Source organism: Eucyclogobius newberryi, unplaced genomic scaffold, assembly GCF_026437365.1.
Source record: "Eucyclogobius newberryi isolate DKJ021-1_F unplaced genomic scaffold, fEucNew1.0.hap1 SCAF_10, whole genome shotgun sequence".
Lineage (NCBI taxonomy): Eukaryota > Metazoa > Chordata > Actinopteri > Gobiiformes > Gobiidae > Eucyclogobius > Eucyclogobius newberryi.
The window spans coordinates 15,984,727-16,009,489 of NW_027315724.1; the positions used below are offsets into that span (position 1 = coordinate 15,984,727).

Here is a 24,763-nt window from a genome sequence, read left to right on the forward strand (position 1 = left end):
TTATTTATGCCATTATCTGTCTGCAGTGTCTTTGTTTTCTGGTGGCTCTCTTAAAAAAAAGACTCCTACATACATCACTGCATGACATCTGAGTGTGAAGTTTAATGTGCATTGGTGTATCCCCTCTGTGGAGATGATGTTGCCTTTTGAAGATGCAGCACCGGCGTTCATAGGTGCAACTCTCTCTTAAGCTGCAGGGAAGTCAGGGAATGACGGCTTATTTAGGTCTCTTCACTCTGAGACTATTTAAGGTCATGGGCTCACTGGTAAACACGCTGAGCATTTGAACATGCGCTGAGACCACAGGTTCCACAGGTTGGTTAGGGCACAGCAGGTGTACTCGACTGTACCTCTATATTAGTCCGCAGAAGACAGAGCGAGGAACACATTTACAGCCAAAAACGCATCCAGAATCAGAAAGGGTTTATTGTCAATGAGCAGAATTCACAAACATAGGAACTTGTCTTGGTGATGTGGTGCGACATAAACAATGAATAAGTCAAAAGAGATACAATTTAAATCTGCTATGGGATAAAAATAACAATAGGCTATAAGATAAAAAAAAAAAAAAAAAAGAATAAAGGTCCAAAATAATGTGTCTGCTTCGTTCTTTTGAGATTACCAATGGAACAGATCAAATTACATGAAAAGTGACATAGGAGACCATGTCCAGGCAGTTATCTAACCTTGTGCAGTTGTTATTCTGTCAATATTGTAACTTGGCATTCTTTATTATTTAACTTTTTGATGTAAATGTTGACTCATTGATGAAAGCATTGCATAATTTTTAATAGAATCAATTGTTCTGTCTTCTGCTCACAGATAACGTGATCCTGTGATGTTATGGAAATCAGGCCCACCTAACAAATAAAACAGCTTGGGGTTATTTTGCCCAATGAGATTTCCTGCTGCACCTGCCTCGGCTGTTGCATTTATGGCCCCACCATGAAATCAGAACGAAAAGAAGACACAAAGAATTCTCACTGAAAGTGCCACACTCAAAAGTGCTGAAATGGAAAGGAGAAGAGCAGCTAACTGAATTGCAGTCTCAAGTCTGTACTTAAGTTTATCGTGGAACAAGATGGCTATTTGGCTGCTGATGCTTCTGTCCGTTTGGCTGGTGCCTGAAGGATGCCGCTCTGCTCAGTCCAATGAGAGACGGGTCGTAGCTCACATTCCTGGTGACATCATAATCGGAGCCTTGTTCTCCGTTCATCATCAACCGCCTGCTGACAAGGTGAGTATCTTTGGAACGACGGGTGATGAATCACTTTGCTGCTCTTTATGTTGCTACCCTACAAACTATACAGTATTATACAACAGCTCTATAGCGACTATCCTTTACCGTCTCCATGTAGGGAGATGGGGCAAATCCAGTCAGAGCATTACGGAGGCTGACTAATAGGAACTAAACTTGATTTCTACACAAAGGAATGGGTTGGATATTCAATACCAATTTCACTACCACAATGATCATCAAATCTCTTTTTAGACGGTATACTGTAATTTTCAACGAAAGATAATAGTGATTATCTTTCGTTCTGTTAAAGCTCATGTTCGTTCTAAAAATGTTCCAGAAAAGCAATTTCCCCCCTATTTATTGTTAAGTTACTGGTTTTAGCATCAACGCTTGCTTGTTTTGAGTACACTAATTTTTGTATTGATTAGTATCTGCTTTCTGATACATTTGACAACCCTAGTTTGAGTATTGAGCTGCGTGTAACAGAAAAGCACTGATGATCACCAAAATTGCAGATCATCATAGGGATCAGATCACACTTCTTTCACACAGTTCTGTCTCTGTTATATAGTTCATAGTAACTGTTAGATAGTTCATATTACTATTTGCCAGAGCTGCACCTTGATGCTTTTGGTGACATACATTTTTTAGATATCTCCTGTAAACCTTTTCACCAGGTCCATGAGCGTAAGTGCGGCGCGGTCCGGGAGCAGTACGGCATCCAGCGCGTCGAGGCAATGATGCACACTTTGGACCGCATCAACGCCGACCAGCAGATCCTCCCCAACATCACCCTGGGCTGCGAGATCCGGGACTCCTGCTGGCATTCGGCCGTGGCCCTGGAGCAAAGCATCGAGTTCATCCGAGACTCCCTGGTGTCGTCCGACGAGGCGGAGGAGTGGGGTGGAAGCAACTGGGGAGGCGGCGGAGGGGGGCCCATGAAGTGCTCGGACCCCCTGGCGACGCCCATGAGAGGAAAGAAGCCCATAGTGGGACTGATCGGACCTGGATCAAGCTCTGTGGCCATCCAAGTCCAGAATCTGCTCCAGCTCTTCAACATACCTCAGATTGCTTACTCCGCCACCAGTATGGACCTCAGCGACAAGGTGAGGCTCTGTCTGCGTTTGAATGAGATTTTAAATGTTTCTTTTGACTCACTTTTAAATGTAATGTGCTTTGTCAGAGCCTTTACAAGTACTTCATGAGAGTAGTGCCTTCAGATATGCAGCAAGCAAGAGCCATGGTGGACATTGTGAAGAGATACAACTGGAGTTATGTGTCTGCCATAAACACGGAAGGTAAGTTTAATATCATCAGCCGTTTAGATGTGTTTAATCAAAGCTGCTTTCATTTATGTAGTTTTTTGCCTCGAGGTTAAACTAAGTCAACCCGACAAACTGTTATTTTATTGCTGTATATATTGTGAGTTAACAATTATCAGTTTGATCACACAAAGACCTTATAGGTAACATAGGGCTGTAATGCAACAAACTGATTATTGAAATGATCAACAACTAATTTAGTGAACCTGTCTATACACGAGATCCAAAACATGCCATGAGCTGAGAAAGAAGTTTTGTGACTGAAATTGAGCCATAACTCCATGAAAATGATGTAAATTTAGTGTATTTGATGAAAACTTTCTTTTGCTTTTGTCCATAATTGTGCTCCACCACGATCCTCAAACGCTTCACTTAACTCGGTAAAATTGAGTAGAAATAATTTTTTCACATGTTTTTTGTCTTTTTTTCCAAACAACAAATTGATTGATCGAAAGAATAATTGCTAGACTAATCAATTCGAAACATGATCGTTAGTTGATCGTTAGTTAGGAGAAACTGTAACTGCATTGCCTTGGGACATCACTACAAAAAAACATGGCTTTATTGGCGATTGTCACTGGTATTGTCAGTGTGTATTCCCTCTAAAGCTGATGGTAGCAGGGATCGACTCTACAAGTAAGCCTAAACAGTTGTATGCAAAATACATCATGGGAGAATGGATTTACAGGAATCTAATTTACATTACCGTATGTATGATCCTCATATCAAGTATTTATAGCCATGAAACTCGCATGAAGTCTTCACAATAATAACTGAGAAGGAATGTTTTTGCTGCAGTACATTACTACAGTGTGTTTTCTGCAGCGTATCATTTGAATGTCTTCACCCTTGTGAGTTCTTTTCTCGTTCTGAGCATTTGACCTTGAAACAACCGTAAAGGGCGGAAGCTGCCTTCTTAAAGACAATCAGTCAAACCGAACTGAGCTAATAGAGCAAGCAGCGGCAGACAGAGGAGGCCCAGAGGAGCAGGGTGAGAAAAGTAGTTCATTATAAAGAGTGAAAGAATACAAAATGTGAGGATTGGGAGCATAAGCCAGAGACACGAGGGCCAACATACATTTAATACAATTTTTATTTGCTTAGCAGTTAACAGTTAAGCATATTTACAGACGATATCATGCATATTAATCAAATCAAATCAAGTCAAATTATTTTTGTAAGGCCCAAAATCACAACAACAGTTGCCTCTGAGGGCCACAGGGAGAAATGAATCAACAATGTCTGTGGTGGCGATGAAGTCAGACAATGTCTGTGGTGGCGATGGAGTCAGACAATGTCTGTGGTGGCGAGGGACGATGTCCCAGGGTCCTCTGTCCTTAGACTCTCCTTCTCGGCCAGGAAAAACTACAAAAAAAACCTCTTTGGGAAAAAAGCGTAGAAACCTGGAGGAGTTCCAGTGAAGGAGAGATCCGACTCTCACAGACGGACAGACGGACACGAGGAGACTGGAGCTGGACCCACTCTTCAGGCAGAAGAGGGACCGTCTGAGTCGAGCTGGACCCACTCTTCAGGCAGAAGAGGGACCGTCTGAGGCGAACTGGACCCACTCTTCAGGCAGATGAGGGACCGTCGGAGGCGAGCTGGACCCACTCTTCAGGCAGATGAGGGACCGTCGGAGGCGAACTGGACCCACTCTTCAGGCAGATGAGGGACCAGATATTAACATGTTATACACTGCACAATGTGGTCTTTCATTTCTTTTCATGACTATAAATCCTTTTCTTGTAAATTGGCTACATCGCCCTAAAACGTGAGAAGCTTCTGTCTCTTCTTTACAGTACGTTTACTGTCTTTACTCTTTATTTGACTCATGCTTTGTAGATGTTATCGACTTGTGTTTGACGTGCGTCACCTAAACACGCTCATTAGAAGTTATTGATCAGCTCCACGAGGCACGCCTTCTTCACATTAACAGTTAGCCCATTGGCGGACACTCGGATGCCTTTTACTTCAGGTTCCTTCCCCCTCTGGTTACGACGTATCCGCTTAAACAATGTCCGTGGTGTAGATTGACATTTCATGGTGGCAAGTCAGCACAGAAGACTGGGAAGTTGGCAGAAAATGGCTGCTTGAGTATTGTTGTCTCTTGCTTGGCTGCCTAAGGGGGTGATTTAAAATTGGGTCAGAAGACTATTTCTAGTGGGCCACATTATGAGAAGGGCTCTATGCTATTCAATTAATGTCGTGGATTTACTGTCACATGTTATCGTTGAAGATTCAAGATCTGGAATAATACACTTTCAAAGCCGAGAGTGTCAGGAGAAAGTCGGATACATGAAGAAGCCCCTTTTTACACGGCATACGCTGTAAAAGCAGGTGGCAGAGGTCTGAAAGAGAGAGCAGTGGAAGCAAGTGGCAACAAGGGGGATTTGTACAGTAATTGCATGTGATAGCATCTCAAAAGAGTGAAAAGAGGATGTGAATGGGAACAGGATGGAGAAGAGTCTCGAGGCTCTCTGCCACTGTGTTACATGGGAGGTTTGCAGAATCGAGACAAATTATTTGTGTTACTCAGTACATTTCTTTGGGAAAGCTACTACAATGGCAATCTAATACCATGACCAAATTAGTGAATCATTATAACAAATCATTACAACATTAAATGATAGGTTTGATATAGGTTATTTCATTAATTGCGTTATATAGTTATAGTTATAGTGTGAATTGTTCCATCACGGATTAAAAAAATAATGCTTTTTCCTTTGAATGTAGTTATGTCTTGTCAATGTTCATTTGGCATAATTGTTCGCATTTAATGATGCTTATTTTTGTTTCTTTAGGACAAACAGTAGGTGTGAGAAAGACACATGACACATTGGGGTGGGAGGTAGAGGGCGGCCACCTAACACATAAATCCTCCATGGACACCGGAGGGAAGTAGGTTACAAGCTTCATCGATCTGGTAGGAACGTGAGAGTGTTGTATACCCATGTGTACAAGGGGAGGGAGGCCTGCACCATCTGTCTCTCTCTTTCTCCTCAGCTAGACACTAATTACAGGACTTTACACTTCACTCTGACACACTGATCACTGGCCTGGCTTCACAAAAGCAGCAGGATTTAAGGCCTTCTCCGTACCTTCACTTCAGGCCTTCAAACGTCTCTACACTGTTTTTTTAAAATTATTATTATGTAGTTGTTTTCTCTGACGTACTATCCTTTGACCTCCTATCACGTTGAAGGGATTAATTGCGACTCATTAGGCTGCCGTTCTGTTATTGATGGCACGCAGAAATGAGAGGGCATTAGAGCAGATAACGATCTCATTGAGCGAAGAAAGATTTTTGATCTTCTCTTCAGATGCCACAGCGAGGGGCTCACTTGAAATAGAGCCATGGAAATGAAAGAGGGAAATCCTGTCGTATTCTTTGCCAGTGTGTACAACCCGTCATTAGCATAAATTCCAGGTCACCCACTTTCTTTGGCAAAGAATTGGGTGCCACATTAGGGAAACGGCTATTTCAATGCTACTTTAGTCTGTCAAACTAATTAATGTATAAAACCACTCTATTTTTTTGTGACGTGTATTAAATGTCTAATTCTTTGTCACGTTTTAGGCAACTATGGTGAAAGTGGAATGGAGGCGTTCAAAGACATGGCCGCTAAGGAAGGAATCTGCATTGCCCACTCTGGTAAGAAACTAAGTCAAGAAAAGATATAACATTATCCAGAAACAAACATATGAATAGATAATTTAGTGAACTGATGTTGGTGATACTGAGGATTCAGCAGCTATAAACTATGGAGCGCTATCCATTCACTGACACAGATCTGATCACAAGCATTTCCCTTCAGGCAAAATTTGGAGCAATGCAGGAGAACAGAGCTTCGACCGCCTGTTGGAGCGGCTGAGGGCACATCTGCCTAAGGCCAGAGTGGTGGCTTGTTTTTGTGAGGGCATGACCGTCCGCAACATCCTCATGGCCATGAGGCGCCAGGGCTCAGTGGGAGAGTTCTTGCTCATCGGGAGGTGAGGAGAGACAACAGATCAAACATGTATTTGTTGTACTGTACTTTGTGCTCAGATCAATTACACATGTTCCTGTTCCATTTCCATCAGTTTGTGAATTGCCACTCACTGTCTTTAGTCTGGTAAATTAGACTGTTCTGTTCTATAAAATAAATAATGCTCCCCAACAGGACAAAAACATAATTTTATTGAAAACACCCTCACTTGATTAACATTAAAATGCCCCCGCTTTCCTTTGATTCCTTTATATTGTGCTTTCCCCTCAGCATTGTCCGGCTATAATTAAGCATCAAAGTGTTGGGTTTTGTTAATCATCGTCCTGATTATCTTCATCAGCTTCATCATCATATTCATCATCCTCATGCTGACCATCTTTATCTTCATGGACACCCCTGCTCCAGCTCAATGAGAGGTAATGTTACAAAACACTTTGCAGTACCATTCTCTAGTTTGCTGTAACTGTTAAAACCATCAAACTACGGACAAAAGTATAAAATCAAAGCACTGGATCTTCATTAATAGCAAAGCATTTAACTCAGTATTCAATTTTGAAGACTGACTTTTCTTGCTGCTTGTGTGAGAAGGAAATCTTTGATGCCGACAGTGACAGTTTGTACCGTAGTGCAGCCTTTTTGGATCACTTCAAGAGGTCATGCGTTTGTTTGCTTTATTTGCTGAGATTGGGAGATTGTGACTTTGCTGTTGAATCTAGAGAAAAAGAGCAGTATGAATGGAAAGTCAAAAAGCAGACTCCCTCTGGAGATCATCCCGCCCCAGTGTGCAGCCCTTCTGTCTGCTGTTGCCATGGAAATAACCCTTACCATATTTGGATGAATCCAGCATAGCAGCTGGCCTGTTGTGTTTATGTGAATGGTTGTGTTTGTGCTGTGTGTCAGTAGTCTCAGCTCTAAACATGATCCTTTTATAAACTGTGGACAATTAGACACTGTTCCTTTGGAGGGGCTCACTCACTGCGTGCGTTTGTTAGGGTCCCAACAGGTTATTTGACTATGTTAAGTTATTTGATATGATAAATAAATCAAGATCAATAAAGACATTTTTGATTCTGTGAAATTATATTATTGTTTAACTGAGGCATTTATAAACCAATTCAAACGCATTTCCAATTATATTCCATCATGACCCCAATTAATGTTGTAACTTATTGATTCAAAGGCCAACCAATTTATTGCCATGGGTTTTGAAATACAATAATTTAGTCAGCAATTCAACCTTAATGAGATCAAATTAACACTATGATGGTGTACCTATACCAACATTTAAATAAAAATAAAACAAAAATGTAAACTTTGTCACAACATCTCCAAAAATGAGGTTAAGGATAAAGAGGCACACATTGACACCTACACAAGTACATATTCATCCTCTTACTGCTCTCTGAGGGAATGGCCTTATCCTCTTAGCACACTCCAATGGGAAAAGTGCTGGGGTTTAGCGAGGAAAGGAGGGGCAGACAGACCGATCGGCCGCAGACAGACACAGAAGATAAAAGAGAGCAACAGGGAGGAGTGACAGGGGCTCAAGTTCAGGTTTCAATGGCGGATTCTGGATATATATGTCCTTGCATGGATTGGATTGTAGAGAAACCTGCGTGCTGGCGCAACAAGCGGGTTTGAGTGTCCAGATAGTCATGTTTGAGTTCCTTGTTTGTCATTTTGCTGCTCCTTTTCAGATTTACACCGTGGGATTAAAGTGAGTGTTGCGTCAGCTCCCTGGCTCAGCAGCTCAACTGTACACCGTAACATGTGTGCGCACTCACATTGGGAATATTCACTGTGTAATCCATTATTTGTTTGACAGAAAGGTTTCCCCCTCTTCCTATTAGTGTTAGTGTTGTGATACTACTTAAATGTAATGGAAAAAGCTACTACAACAATACAAAAACAAGGAACATTTATCAGGATCTACAGTCTACTTTACCATCTCCATATTATCAGAATTTTATGCAGTGTGATTTCAGCATTTTATAACACTATTTCTGACAAATGTCCCAGTATTTGTCCTGCTCAAATAGGTGTTGTATTATTGTTATTTATTTATTTTACACTTTATTTTAATCCCATTTCTGACATTTGTGCTTTTACTTCGTTAACCTTCAATATTTAATTTTCAATAAGAATCAACTGACCTTTAATTTAACACTTAACAGGGAACAAATCATGCGTGATTATGATTATTATGAACTGTGAAACAAATGAGAAATGCCTCACAGCCCTTTCAACTTAAAAATATAAAGCTGTGAGGTTTCTTAAAGAACACTGTTTATCTAAGCAGCTGATCTAATTAATTGGTAACAGTGTTGGTTGCAGTTCAATTGAGGTTAAGCTTTAGGAAGATATTAATGGTTTTAGAAAATTAATTAATTAATAATTTAAAAAGGAAATAAATGAGGTGGAAAATGGTCCAGTGGTGGTTTGGGGCTGACAATGTTGTTGATAAGTGTTCTTGTGCAAGACGCGAGGGAAAAAGCCAATGAGTGAAATCATTTAATTGAAGTTTTGACACACATTCCCCGCAAAAATCAAAAGAAATACAATCCCCTGGACACTTTCCCCTTCATGAAACCCATCTAAATCCATTATGAAACAACAGGTTTTCACACGCACCTGCCCCAGACAGGTTCCAGACCAGATGGCATCTTTGAACACTTATTAAAACCACGGAGTGTGGAGCTGGCAGAAGCCTGGTGTCTCATCTTTCACTTTCACACCTTCAGGTTCTGTATTTTGATTGTACATTTGATTAAAACAACATAATCCATTTGGCAAGTACATATTGCTTTGATTGTTGTACTTAAGAAAGCTGCGCAGTGCTGTGTTTAGATTAGGGTTTGCTGCTGTAATGAAAGGTCAAATGTTGTCCTATAGTGGTAAATGTAATACTTTTTTATGACAGAATATTTTTCGCTTGTATTTTTAGTATGCCTTTTCTTTGTTTCTCTCTCCATGATACGTTAAAAGATTCACCATTTTGGATACTTGCACCATAAAAGCCATAGCCCCGTCCCTTTCTCGAATAGGCACCCCCTTTAACTCTCATTTACCCCGTCTCCTCCCTTTTCCGGCGCGTTCAGTCAGAGTTAGACAGGTGTACGGGTGTCATGTGTACCGCATCTCAGCCCCCGCACTGTTTGTTACCATGGCAACAGAGCGGGAGCGAGGGAGAATTACAGAAAGAGAGAGACACGCGGTGAAAGCGACTGAGCGAGAGAGAAAAAGTTTGATACGAAGCGAGCGAGTAGGAATTTCCTTGCTTAGTAAAAACACGATTTTGCTGCGTACATGATGTTAAACTTTACATTTTTTTTACTTCCTTCAAAAAATTGAGCTGGAAGGCAACTCAGAATTGGTCAGAATCAGAATTTTGTGATAAAAAAATAAATTACAGCATGGAGATGAGATTTTAGATAGAGATTTTGTCCAGTTTTATGGTTAATATTACTATCATTACAGGGCATATCCACATGAACAAAAGGGACACAATTCAATGTTTTCTCTGTCATGGAATAAGTTCATGTTATTTCAGTGCCCTATTATTGGCGATATTTGAGAACCTTTTTGGCCATTCATTATTTTAAATTATTCATTGCTTCGGCAACGGTGCAAGATCTCCATCACACTTAAACCCATAGATAGTTTCAAAAAGTGGTGGTATTTGGCTTATGACTCCAACACAAACATGATTCTTGACAGTTGAATGCAGCTAGCACCTTTAACATGACAATCTTTGACAAATAATAACATTAGTCTATATTAACTTAAGTATTTTCTCTCAAAAACAGTTGGACAAACCTTTACCGTCCATCTGAAATTATGACAAAATCTAGAACGTGAACCAATTTCAGGGGCACAATCCATCTAAGTAATTGAGAAAGGGACCTGAGTTGACATGTTTAATCCTTGGCTGATCTTTTAGTTTCATTCCAATGCTAAAATCTGAATTGGATGACATCTTAATAATAATCCGGTGATGAATTTGTCTCATCCTACTTTTACCAACTCTCCGTCATAACAGCAATTCTGTGGGCGATAAGCTGGATCTCTTGTTAGTGGGCATTAGCTGCACCTCGCCTTACTAATCCCCGCTGTCAAACATCCAGACTAGTAGCAGGGACGGTTGGCAGTGTGTGTGTGTGTGTGTGTGTGTGTGTGTGTGTGTGTGGGTGTTTGCATGTGAGACCAACCATTATAATTATGGCTGTTGTGTAAAAAGGGAATAGCTGCGAACTGCTGCCTATTAGCCACTGGATGTTATTAGTTTATGCAAGACGGCAACTAAAGGTCACCACTTAAAATGTTGATTCAGAATAGGTGCTCACATGTACGGCCAAAGCACTACGCAATATTCTAAAACTAAATATATACTGATGTTTGTTATAGCAATAAACTGTATTTTTTGACTATCCCATTGACAATATTATGGCAATCCACCAGAAATATATGCTATAATGTGCCTATAAATGTCTGTAGACTGTGAAATGAACCATAAAGGTGACACAATATCACAATATAACCTTGTTTGGATGTTTACATTGCACTTAGCTATTTTTGGAACCTTTTTAATCAATTTAGTTTAATTTAAGACAATATACATGTCTCCAGAAGCACAATTGCAGTGCCAAGATTAAGTGATAGCTGCAATTAAAATATGATAAAATGTAACTTGAAAAGGAAGCCAAAAATGTCAAATTAATAACATTTATGCAGTCTATGCAAAGAATTTTTTTATTATTGATGTTATTATTAATCTTGTGTAATGGGTTGTTTGGGTTTATGATCAATAAATATATAGTCTGGTCTAGTATAGTCTCTTGCACACACAATGTAACAAAAAGGGACTACATTTAAAACTAAACTTGGAGTACACCAGTACAACGGAACCAAATCAAGACTATGTCAGGACTAAACAGAACTCAAACCAGGACTAGGAAAAGTGTTAGAATTAAAATGACATTTATTGTATTATTAATAATCCTCTCTTGAAGCAGCAAAAACAACTCACACAATTCTCGAGATATGGACGTAATACAAAAATAACTGCCACGTGCTGACACTTAACACTTGTACTCTAAAACAGAGGGAAAAACGACATAAAGTCTACAACATTACAGGTATTGCAGGTAAATACACAGGTCAATTTTATACTCACACTGTGCAAACACTAAATGTACACACAGCATGAACAAGCATGAACAAGTCGATACCAATGCTATTGCAGTCCCTGGCTCATGTGTGTAGAGTCTGTTCATGTTCAGTTGTGTAGACCTTTTTGGCTGTTCAATGGCCATGACTTAAATTATCCACTGATGTCCGCTTTTAGATGTATTTATTTATTTAACAAATTCCTGTGGTGGGGCAAGGGCCTGGCCATGTAGACGTTTGTCCACAAGAGTCCAACAGTTTAATTTAAGTTTAATATGTATTCTTTTAAGGGCTTGTTTGTGTTTCAAGAGGTTTCAGAGGTGTTTTAACACAAATGACAAAATGGCCACAATGTATGGCAGAATAGGTAGACTGAAGTTATGGGGGAAAATAAAAAAGCCTTGATTTGATGCCAGTGTAAGAGGCCACAGCGGTGATAAAGATAAAGCACAAAAATAAGAGGCCATCGGAAAGACTTATGGAGGTGTATTACCTCAGTGGGTGATATTACAATGTCTACAGCGATAGATATAAGAGATGACACTTTAATGTGTCGAGCAATAAAAAGTGATGAGGCCAGACCAGGAGGGATACACATAACATACAGCGTGTGTCTCCGGCTGGTCCCTGCCATCATTCCACAGGATCTATGTAGGACTTCTGGGGCCACTAAAATGTTATTTATATCTACGTTTTAACATCATATCACGCTTGCCTACAGGTTAAAGATTTAGCCTGATGAGTTTAATTATGTAAAATGATAGACCCAAATCAGACTCCGAAATGATGCTTTCTGTCTGAACCTATTATTATTCACATCGGCTCTTAATAACTTACTGGGGTAATTGTAACGTCTCTGTATACATAACTCTTCATTTTGTGGTTGCGTCATTCAATGCTCTTTATTGACACACTTCTGTCTTTTCTTACTCTGAACAAGATAATACTTTGTAGATTTAATTTGCATTGGATTTAACTCTAGTGTTTAATACTCAGACACTAAACTAGTATTGAAAGTATACACAGTCATTTGATTAAGATAAAGTTGGGCGTTTCTTAATTAGTTATAGAATGGTCTTGATCTGTCATAGAACTGCTAGATAAATTACCATTCTTTAGAGTTGAAAAATATGTTCTATTGTTTTAAAAGAGTTTTTTAGTGTCATTGTCGGTTTGAAGTAGCTCTAATTAGTTGTACATGCTGTATTTACATGCCAGGAATTGTTATCGTGGACAGGTTCATTTAGTGGGGCATATACTTTTATCATATATACGGTAATCTGATATTCTTAAGGTTTTTGGGACTGTCCTGAAGTTCATATCGTTCCTGTCTTTGGGGCTCATTACTTTGTTACCCCACTGCTGCCGTGTGTATGTGCGTGTGTATATGTCGTGTGCGCTCGCAATGTATGGTTGTATGCAGCAGATGCTCATCTAGAATTTCTGCCAAGTTGCCATGGTAGCACAAGAGTGGGTGGGCTGAGGTTGGTGGCATGTCATTACACAGCTCAGACATTTAATTACAAAAGTGACCTGGTGTCTTCAGAGTCACTCATCTCATTTTGGTTGGTCATTTCTAAAACCATGCAAAAATGCTGCGTTGAAATGTAGTGTAATGCCTACGAGAGCGCAATAAATATTAGCCCACCTCAAATTACAATTGAAAATCCGTATGCAGTTCTACTTAAGTGAACAATTTCTGGAGGATGTTTCAATTTTCCTTTTTTTTTTTACTAATTATAGAATATAGTTTCCATTAGGTCTTCAAGGTTTTGTTTGAGTTTGCATGAGTTTCAGTACATGTAGAGACAGGCCACTCCATGTTAATTGAATAGAGAATCGAAAGGTGTATGTGTGTGTATATTTAAAATCCAGTGTGCCTTAATGAGACAAAAAGCACGGACAGCATGTTGAGCGTGGGCTTGAAACCATGACAACGGCCTTGGGCTTCGAGACACGTAGAGAGACAGAGCCGGAGTGAGCCACAATGTCATTAAGATCAGTTATTTTGATATGAATGATCAGCCATTTAGTTTCAGTCATAAGTTGCAGACCTCTGACAAGACGGATCTATGATGTGTGTTTCAGAAAACATCAGCATCAGTGTACTGTACATGAACACTACATACAGGGCACACTGTGATCTCATGACTGCAGTTACATGTTGCGGCTTGTGGCAGCTCTGCCTACACTCTGAGCATCGATCTCACACGTCTGTCTCAGGTTATATGTTCTACTAGTGTGCACATACCCACCTGAAAGAGCCACATGTGGGCTATTATAGTTGTATCGACTCTTGATTGATTCGTACTTAAATGAGACATCTTTTCAACGCGTTTCTGTCGATCACATTGCCAGAGCACGGGTTTAATTTATAAAGCGTGCATATGTAGAAACTGTGGTCCAAACGTGACGTACGTGATGTTTTCAGCACTCGGAGAGGAGAGAAAGAGAAAGTTTGAGGAGGTTTGTGTTTAGTGGGCAATGAAGATCCCTTTACTTTGTATTTGTAAGAAATATACAATAATAGCCTATTACACATTTAATCACAACTTGTGTGGGGAATTACGAGGGTGTTAATGTTTTGTCATTTCCAAATGTCTATGCACATGCACGGGAACACACCAGGTGCTGGCTCATTTTGTTTTATTTAAGGAGAAGCGGCCAACAAAGATTGTCTAAAGCAGGCGTCTGGCCATAAAAACGCTGCTATCATAGGCATGGACCTTTAGCTCTGTCCCCCTCTTTTGCTCCCCCACACACAGCACACACACACACAGCCACACACATGTGAGTCCTCTGTCCATACGCATGTCACACCCACTGCAGCGTGTGTCTCTGCTGTCCCTCGCACACGCCCGGTGTGTCGTCCTGGCTGGCATGTGTGCAGATCTCTGCTTCTGGAAATGACCAGCTGGAGTCATGGATCTGTTGGAGTGACCACTGAGGCTTTTATAAATCTGAATAGTTTGGGTTCTGTCCTCACGTACTCTTTTAGTCAGAGTTCCACGTACTGTTTTATAAATGACATCCGTGGGTAGTGTTTCAGTTCAGTTAAGCAAAGATTTGAATCATTTTACTTCAGAGATGTTTTTTTTTCTAACTGGGTAAAGGTTAGTGCTTTTAAGATTGAGTTTCACATTCTTCACGTTTCATTCCAGTTTATCTGGCTTCAATACACTCAACAGTGAAGGAATTGTGAATGGAAGATGTATACTTTTCAAACTTTTCACACAGCCTATTTTGGCTTTCTGAAAGCACCAGCGCTAAACATTAATCAGGCCTAAAATAGGACTAAATCAGGTCTAAATGAGACTATCCCATAGACAGTTTTGGGAAGAATACTGAAAATGTATTTAGAGTACTGAATACCTGCATTAAAATGTATTTTGTTGTGCCACTCTAATCCGAGATCTAATCTGACAATTTCATGCACGTCTCATCTCCATTTCATAAAGCTTAAAGGCCAAAATATCCTTTATAAAAAGTATTTTGTCAGATGGTCAGAGCGAAGTATTGTATTCTGAATATTTATAATGCTTTACTTTATATAGTGTAAAAAGTAAGTTTTTTGTACACCATTTGTTCTGCATTTATTCATCACTGATTTGAGAGGTAAAAGCAGAAGTTCTGCAATGTATTCCTTTTATTTTAGGAAAGTAACTGTATTCTGAATAGCACCAGTAACAGCACTGAAATGGTTATTGTAAATACTCAAACTGCACAGGAGCATGCACACCGCCAAAGGCAGCTTATGTCACAAATAGAAACACTGCTGTACAGTTTTGTTTGTTCATAAATTGTAGTGTTGTCGAGTCACATATCATGTGATGGATTAAAATACCCAATTCTAAAATGTGAGGGAACTAGAGGTTACTTAATCCTCTGTAATTACTGTTAGTCTTTTGTATTTTTGCCTGTCTCTCTCAGTTTCTGTGTTCTCTTTACACCCACCATGTCTCCGGCAGTACTGTGACTACAACAGTGTGTTAAACACAGACTTGAGGCATTTATTCCCATGAATATCAAAATCCTTTTATTATGCGCCTTGGGGGAGCCACAGATTGATCCACAGTAAGGGCATGGAGCTTGATGATAGCACTTAGTTGCCCTGCATGGGATTGTGCCCGGTGCATGACACCATAGATCCAAATAATCTGAGGTCTGTCTGAGCAGCAGAAAGGTCAGCAATCAACTCTAATACAGGCCGGTGATTTGACTTGGTACTCCCAAGACAAACTATTATATAATGTAATTGTGAACTATTAAATGTTAGGTATTCAATCTAAGGCCTAACAATATATTAAGCATCTGGCATAATGCATAATGCCACATGTCCTTGGGCAAGACACTTCAAATACCCACCTTATTTAATGTGACTAGATGGTGGCAAAGGCTTATAACATGCACCCATTTGTAAAGCACATTATTTGAGTGTTTAGAATCAGCTAAAGAAGATAAATGCCTCATAAATGGTATGTATTAGACACACACTGTAGCTCTTTTGCAACAGTAGTGGTTTACAGACATTCCCAAGCCCAGGTCACTCTAGCACACTGCCATAGGAGGAAATGAGTTTTGAGCTCTGTGGCTGCAGGAATAGAAGAAGGAGAAGCAAAAGAACATGAGCTAAGGAAAATGAGTGTCACTGTTTGGCTTCAGGTCTTTTAAGCTCTGTTAAGTGATTTTTGTTTCTATAGCTAGAACATATGCTATTCTGATTATTCAAGAATCTTCTTTCTTGATGGCAAATGTATTATCCTCCTTGTGCATGTATACCGTTTTTCCTGCAGTACTGGAGTCTCTGAGCCTTAAATAAGGTATAAGGTGTCTAAACTAGGAGTAAGATGATAAAATGTGTGTGCCCACGCTCCATTATATAGCATTTGCAGGTTAAGTTGTGATTGTGATGCCATTATCAATCTAATATGTGGGCATTCTACTACCATTAGCTCTAAATTGTTCCCTGTATTGTATCAATGCCTGTAGTTTAATTGATTGATTTGGAGTCTTGACCCTGTCATTCATTTCTGGTTGAATTCATAGCATATTCTGAGGTTATCTAGACAGTTGCTTAATCACCCAAATGAAAAATAAATGATCTAGGTAATTAATATTTTGCAGTGATGGCTGGGCTGATCGGTATGACGTGACTGATGGCTATGTGCGCGAGGCGGCCGGTGGCGTTACCATCAAACTCCAGTCAGCCGATGTGAGGTGGTTCGACGATTACTACCTGAAACTGCGACCCGAAAACAACCAGAGGAACCCGTGGTTTCCCGAGTTCTGGCAGCACCGCTTCCACTGCAAGCTCAAAGGTCACCCGCAGGAGAACACCAAGTTCAACCGCACATGCACCAGTGAGTCATGAAGAGGATAAATGAGAGCGAGTGTGGCCCCAGCATCATGTTACGGGATAAACTCTTACCACAGCTGGTAAAATGTACCTGATGAGGCTCACTTAAGGCCTCAATACCACTTTATGTTTATATTGAGTCATAATTAACCAACAATACAAAATACTCAATTGAAAATGTTACTTGTGTATATTTTTATTTATACAATTGAGTTAACAATTGATGAATTCTCTCAGATTAAAATATCACACTTCCTTTTGTCTGTTTGTAGGGCTATCATTAGCATTTTGTCTGATTATCTAACAAGTCTACAGTCACACTGACTCAGGAATAAGGTCCTTAAGCAACTTCCCTGTCTGTGGAACAGAGGAACAGGGAAGAATAAATTCTATTATTTTTATGCCTTTTTATGAATTCAAAGCACTGGTTGAAAAGTACTTGCTTTGTATGATCCTATCCCATATTGTATGTGTAAGTGTTTTTTTAAGTATTTGTTAATTCTTTAGATTTTTTTATTGAATGTTTCATTGCTTTTTTTTTTATCTGGTTTGTTCTATTTGTATTTTGTACTGACAGGGTTTACAGGGAAAATGGGGTAGTAGTAGTAGTAGTCGTAGTAGTAGTAGTAGTAGTAGTAGTAGTAGTGGTAGTGGTGGTAGTAGTAGTAGTAGTAGTAGTAGTAGTAGTAGTAGTAGTAGTAGTAGTAGTAGTAGTAGTAGTAGTAGTAGTAGTAGTAGTAGTTGTAGTTGTAGTAGTAGTCTTAATAGTCTTAATAATTATTATTATTAATAATAATAATTTTACTAACTATAATTTGATTAGATAATTACAATTAGATAACTGTTAATAATTTTGTTAATGCATTTTTAAGTATTGTGCTCTCCATTTATTTGAGTCTTGTATGTGTCTATTCTCATAAGTTTTCAGTTCAGTCTCTTCCATTCATTGGCAAAATGATATTGAGTGCTGGATCAAAGGAAATCGTGTCTAATGTATTCTAATGAAAAAGGACATGGAATACAAAATATCGGGTGCAAGAAGAGGCAAGAGGGAAATATATATGTAGTTCGGGAAATGTTGATGAAAAGAATAGAGGCTAGAGAGCAGGCTTTGATGTAACAAGTGTGACAACACTGTGGGCGAAAGTACAAACCCAGTTTCCTCTTTCTTATCAGCCTGTTTCCCCTGTTTCTTTTACCCTAGAACGAGACTCGCTCCGTCAGCAGTACGCTCAAGACACAAAGATGGGCTTTGTCATCAATGCCATCTACTCTATGGCATATGGCCTGCATAACATGCAGCGCTCCCTGTGCCCAGGCTACCAGGTGGGTAGAGGTTGTTCAAGGGTTAAAGCAGGTTGGCATCTCAATGATGGGCAATAGGAAAGGAGAAGAGATATGTTGTATTTTTGCTCATGATTTGACGTTTTATTATGTTTGACTGTATTTTCAATTGCAGGGGTTGTGTGATGCCATGAGACCTATAGATGGCGCTAAACTGTTGGACTTTCTGATGAAGACAAACTTCACAGGGGTTTCAGGGGAGGGAATTTTATTTGATGAGAATGGAGACTCTCCTGGGAGGTAAGTACATTAATTACAGGCTAGACAGGGTCAGGTGCAGCTGAGATTCGGTGACTACATCAATGGCAGTCTAATGTGCTCACTGTAAAAACACTGTTCTATACAAAGGCACTCCTGAACCCAGTGTCTTGTTTACAGAATGGGGGCTGTTTAACTCACGGGTATAATTTTGTACCATTTTAATCACAGGTATGAAATAATGAACTTTAAGAAGATGGGAAAGGACTACTACGACTATGTTAACGTTGGCAGTTGGGACAATAGGGGATTGAAGATAGATGATGATGAAATTTGGCCTACCAAGGAAGCAATCATCAAGTCTGTCTGTAGTGAGCCCTGTGCTAAAGGCCAGATCAAGGTACTGTATGCAATATATGTATTTTTGTGAATTAGATTACATGTACATAACATTTTGTCTCCGTAGGTGATCCGTAAAGGTGAGGTGAGCTGCTGCTGGACTTGCACTCCTTGTAAAGAAAATGAGTTTGTGTTTGACGAGTATACCTGCCGAGCCTGTGACCTGGGCTCCTGGCCGACTGATGACCTCACAGGTTAGCACTCACTCTCTCTCTCTCTAGCTTTTCTTATCATAGATAGGGTGATGGTTTACGGTGAACTGTTTGCTTTAATTTAGACATTAACATTGCCCAAAGAAGCTCAAGAAAAATAACTAATTCAGTTTTAAATGCAATGTAACTGGACGGCAAACCTTTCTCTGGTATTTCTTTGGTAAGTTCTAGAATATACTGCATGGTTCTCTCTCTTTCCTGTGTCTCTAATTTGTTACCACCGTAGTCACCCGTGTTTTAATAACGCTGCATAAAGAGAAGGCTTCCAATGCAAATTCATTACTGTTGCTATGAAAATGTGTTTCTTCTCGATTGCATTTGAAGTGCTCGGTTATTGCCTTGTTATGCTTTCAGCCGCTCATTATACTGTGCATTCAGTCCTGACCAAGCGCAATGATTAAAACATGAATTGAGTGGTGGAAATTCACATTAAGCGCCAGTGCCAAATGCAGAAACACTACTGTACTCTTAAACCAAAAAGTAAAATAAAAAGCTGGCAATTATTAATGATCATTGTATTATTGATGTTAGAAATGTTTATGAACGCATTATATTATGAATACTCTATACATTTGAAAAGCTGTGTGTTATTTGCCCAGAATTGTTATAATGAGGTGTAAACAACCCTGTTTTTTCTGTAGACATTTTGATCTTTGTCCCGTAGGCCAGGAGTGCATAGAGAAAAGCAGAGCTATAAAAAGCACAACAAATTGAAAAATGCTACTGTTTTAGCTGGCAAAGGCAACGTGGATATAGCAGCAAGGAAACAATGGAAAACAGTACATTCTTGAAACAATGAGAACACACAACTGCATGAGAATAACTGTCACATCTTAGTTGAGCTAATCTTGAGATAATTACCAAATTTGGTGTGTTTTTATTAAACGTCTGATCACTTTGTTCATTAGTGAAAACAGGTTTTATTGATTGATTTAAAATAGGCTGCATTCTGCTTCTGTTGATGTGTCAAGATTACTGAGCTGCATAATTTCAGAAAGATGGGAACTAATTAAAAATGTCCTGTTAATTAATGGCTTCTTATCTCCATGCCCATGAGGAGTGGAGTGAGGGACCAAAGTACATTTTGTCGTAGCAGAATGGCAGAAAATACTATAAATATTTTTAGCATTTGATGAAAAGAGTCATTGCCTAATTTTAAGTCTGTTTTACATGTGTGTTTGTTCAGGCTGTGATCCCATCCCAGTGGAGTATCTTCGTTGGGGAGACCCCGAGCCCATTGCTGCTGTGGTCTTTTCCTGCCTGGGACTCATGTTTACATTTTTTGTCACTGCTGTTTTCATAAGGTAATAATTTGCCTATTTGATTATTGAAAAGACCAGAATCAGGTGAACCTTTTACGCTTGTTGTTTCTGTGTTCAGATTCCGGGACACTCCAGTGGTGAAGTCCTCCAGCAGAGAGCTGTGCTACATTATACTTGTGGGGATTTGCTGTGGATATCTATGTACCTTTAGCCTCATTGCTAAACCCCATGTTATTCACTGCTACCTCCAAAGACTCGGCATAGGCCTGTCACCTGCTATGAGCTACTCTGCACTTGTCACAAAGGCAAGTTATCTGCATTTGTGGAAAAATGTGTGCTTAAGCACAACAAGCTAATCAAAAGGCGTTGGACATCAGGGCAATTTATTTACCATAATTTTGCATTTTTAGACAAACCGCATTGCACGGATCCTAGCAGGGAGCAAAAAGAAGATTTGTACAAAAAAGCCCCGCTTTATGTCTGCCTGTGCTCAGCTCCTCATTGCCTTCCTGCTCATTCTCTTACAATTGGGCATCATTGTTGCCCTGTTTCTAATGGAACCTCCAGAGGTGTGTTTTGTATATTCAATTTTGATCTTGTTAATGACATTTTTTAAATATAATTTAATGCATGAGTATATTTGGACTCATGATTTCCTTGTCTCTACAGGTAATTCATGATTACCCCAGCATTCGACAAGTGAATCTTATCTGTAACACCACTAATTTGGGAGTCGTGGCTCCACTGGGATACAATGGTCTGCTCATCCTGAGTTGTACATTTTATGCCTTTAAGGTGAATATGTTTTCTGCAAATCAATCAATCAATCAATCAATCAATCAATCAATCAATTAAACACACTTTAGTTGGACTTAAATATTTTTGAAATTAGTTTGCAATCATACACTTTTTACATACATTTTGATTACCTGTATTATAAATGTTAATATTATTTTTTTGTCTTACAGACTCGCAATGTTCCCGCTAATTTTAATGAAGCCAAGTACATAGCCTTCACAATGTACACCACATGTATTATATGGTTGGCTTTTGTACCTATCTACTTTGGCTCAAACTACAAAATTATTACGATGTGCTTCAGCGTTAGCCTCAGTGCCACTGTGGCTTTGTGCTGCATGTTTGTTCCTAAGGTGAGTGCGCTCATAATGTCTTAATTTACACAAGTTATTCAAAGCAGAAATTACATCCATTTATGTTATCTTTCATTAGGTGTACATCATTCTGGCCAAACCAGAGCGTAATGTGCGCAGTGCCTTCACCACAAGCACAGTGGTGCGAATGCACGTAGGTGATGGCAAATCATCCTCAGCAGCCAGCCGCTCTTCTAGTCTGGTGAATCTGTGGAAGCGGAGAGGCTCCATGGGAGAGACACTCAGGTACGTCTGTGTGTGTGTGTGTGTCTGTGTCTGTGTCTGTGTCTGTGTCTGTGTGTGTGTGTCTGTGTCTGTGTCTGTGTCTGTGTGTGTCTGTGTCTGTGTCTGTGTCTGTGTGTGTGTCTGTGTCTGTGTCTGTGTCTGTGTCTGTGTGTGTGTGTCTGTGTCTGTGTCTGTGTCTGTGTGTGTCTGTGTCTGTGTCTGTGTCTGTGTGTGTGTCTGTGTCTGTGTCTGTGTCTGTGTGTGTGTGTGTGTGTGTCTGTGTCTGTGTCTGTGTCTGTGTCTGTGTCTGTGTCTGTGTGTGTGTGTGTGTGTGTGTGTGTGTGTGTCTGTGTCTGTGTCTGTGTCTGTGTCTGTGTCTGTGTCTGTGTGTGTGTGAGAGAGCATACTATGAGATTGATTCTCTCAACTCCCCAGAGTCTGCTCAACTGTTCTTCTGACCCAAGGTGAACTGAGACAATTGCCTAATGGAGACATAGAAAAAAGAAAAAAATACATAAAGGAAAAAGAAACAAAATTGGTGTGGAAATATGGAAGACATCTTTAATGGCTTTCACGCCAAGCTTAAGGTCACCCACAGAGAATGTTCAAAGGACACAAAGATGAGAAGCGCTGCCACTTGCTCTGGATGAAACAGTATGAAAGAGATAACCGCATTTTGGTTTGTCAGCAGGTTACTGCTGCATGGTAAGCAAGATTTCAGGCTCTAGTGTGAAATGTCAAGAGAGTTCCTATCTTCATTTCTATTATTTCTCTCTTCCACTCTTCATCTGTTTTTATCCCGTCGTCCTAATGGGGTGGTGGTAATTGGCAAGGCTGTCTATCTCCTCAGTGCAGTGGTGAACGACACAACTTGGTGCTGAATCCTATACCTGGAGAAAATGTAACATTATAACACCTTAGAGCAGGGGAGGGCAATTATTTTCCTCCGAGGGCCATATTCAAATCCAGGCAAGTAGCGGAGGGCTGGCCCGCGATCATTGGTGTGAAAAAAATAATAATTATATATATATATTAAAAAATAGAAACTAAAAAAAAATATTTATTTATTTTTTAAATATTACTTGGCATGTTTGGCGGGCCGGATTATAAAGACTAACGGGCCGTATGTGGCCCGCAGGCCGCAGTTTGCCCAGGTCTGCCTTAGAGGGTCCACATGATCTTAAAATCCTATAAGATTTGTATTTTTATACCTAGCTTTGCGTAAGCCCTTTTACATTTTCACTGGTTTCATTTGGAAATCTTGTCCATACCAATTCAATTCAGAATTTTCTAAATGGGATCTTGAACAGTTTAAATAGACCAATGTGCAGTTCAAAACATTCTCTTTGTTTCAGTTCCAATGGCAAATCTGTGTCCTGGGCACAGACTGAGCGCAGCACTTCACGTGGCAACCACCTGTGGCAGAGGCTGTCATTCCACATCAAGAAAAAAGAGAACAACCAGACGGCAGTGATCAAGCCCTTCTCCAAAAACTCTGAAGAGCGCTACTGTGGAGGGAGCCACCTGCCCCCACATGTGCCCCTGTCCTCCCTCCCATCAATGTCCTCCCTTCCCAGCCAACAGGACACTGCCACAGACAAGACTCTGTATGAGCTTTCTGAAGCTGAGGAACGCTACTCACTCACGTATCAGCCGCAGACCCCGTCCCCCATCAGCACTGTGAGCCAGAGGCTGGGAGCAGCTTTAGAGGAGCAGCTGCCCTCGGCCTGCTTGCCTAAGTATGCCAGTAGCACCTGCAGCGGGGGCAGCGGGGGCAGCAGAGGCAGCGTGGCTAGCAGCTGTGGACCACCAAGCCGAGGCTCTGTTGTCACCGGGAGCGACGGTCGCCTTGTTACGGTGGACGATCGTCCAGGACCAGTACAGAGTTCACTCATGGATCAGATCAGCTGTGTGGTGAACCGTTTTACAGCCAACATATCTGAGCTCAACAGCATGATGCTGATGCCCTCGCCGTCTCACAGTCACAAACACTCTGCTCCTTCACCTGTCCCCACAGATCCTTATCTGTTACCACGGGAACTCCACATGCCTCCTACACTTACCACCTACGCTGATGTGCAACCTGTGCCGCCGGTGGAACCAGGTCCAGGGGCCTGGGCCCCCTGTCCAGTTCACCCTATGGGACCCCCACCTTGTTCCCGGCCCCAACCGTCTCCCTCCCCTCTCCAAGGAGCTCCGGTGGACTGCCTCACTGACTCCCCTCTAAGGAGAGAGGAGCTGGAGGAGGAGCTTATTGCATTGACTCCCCCCTCGCCTTTCCGCGACTCTTTATCCAGTAGCAGCAGCTCACAGTTTTCAGAGACAGGACTATGTCTGCCCCCTGTCCCCTCTTTTCCTCCCCCCTCCCCTCCTTCGCCCCGCTACAGCAGACTGACGCTGAGAAACTACAGCCAGAGTTCATCGTCTCTGTGATGGGCACCTGAAGGCTGTGGTCCAGCTGTGTGCTAGCAGCACGATGGTCTCTACGAGGATGGTCTCTATGGGGATGGTCTCTACAACAATGGTCTCTGCGACGATGACGATGGTCTCTATGGGGATGGTCTCTACAACAATGGTCTCTGCGACGATGACGATGGTCTCTATGGGGATGGTCTCTACAACAATGGTCTCTGCGACGATGACGATGGTCTCTATGGGGATGGTCTCTACAACAATGGTCTCTGCGACGATGACGATGGTCTCGACGACAATGATCTCTTTGAGAACGGTCTTGACTCTGATTACTGGGCTGTTCTGTTTTGTGTTTACATGTGTGCAGTAAAATGCACTATACCTGTGCTCACACCAGATTTAGTGCTGTTTGACAGAAGAAAGTAACGCAAAATTGACCTGCATTCTCTGTCTGTGAGAGCCAAGCTATTTTTGTGGTTCGGGTAGTGGC

The 24,763-nt window shown here is 40.7% G+C and overlaps 1 protein-coding gene across 1 annotated transcript; it reads left to right on the forward strand.

The window, feature by feature from the left end:
- The first annotated feature begins 827 nt into the window (after positions 1-827).
- Positions 828-24,394, forward strand: grm5b (glutamate receptor, metabotropic 5b). The gene is made up of 17 exons (XM_072461837.1): positions 828-1,237; positions 1,918-2,346; positions 2,424-2,538; positions 6,140-6,214; positions 6,378-6,552; positions 16,839-17,074; positions 18,275-18,396; positions 18,530-18,654; positions 18,844-19,012; positions 19,079-19,205; positions 20,410-20,527; positions 20,604-20,790; positions 20,896-21,054; positions 21,155-21,280; positions 21,454-21,636; positions 21,716-21,882; positions 23,217-24,394. The coding sequence occupies exons 1-17, from the start codon at positions 1,082-1,084 to the stop codon at positions 24,292-24,294; spliced, it is 3,747 nt and encodes a 1,248-aa protein (XP_072317938.1). The 5' UTR covers positions 828-1,081; the 3' UTR covers positions 24,295-24,394.
- The last annotated feature ends 369 nt before the right edge of the window (positions 24,395-24,763 follow it).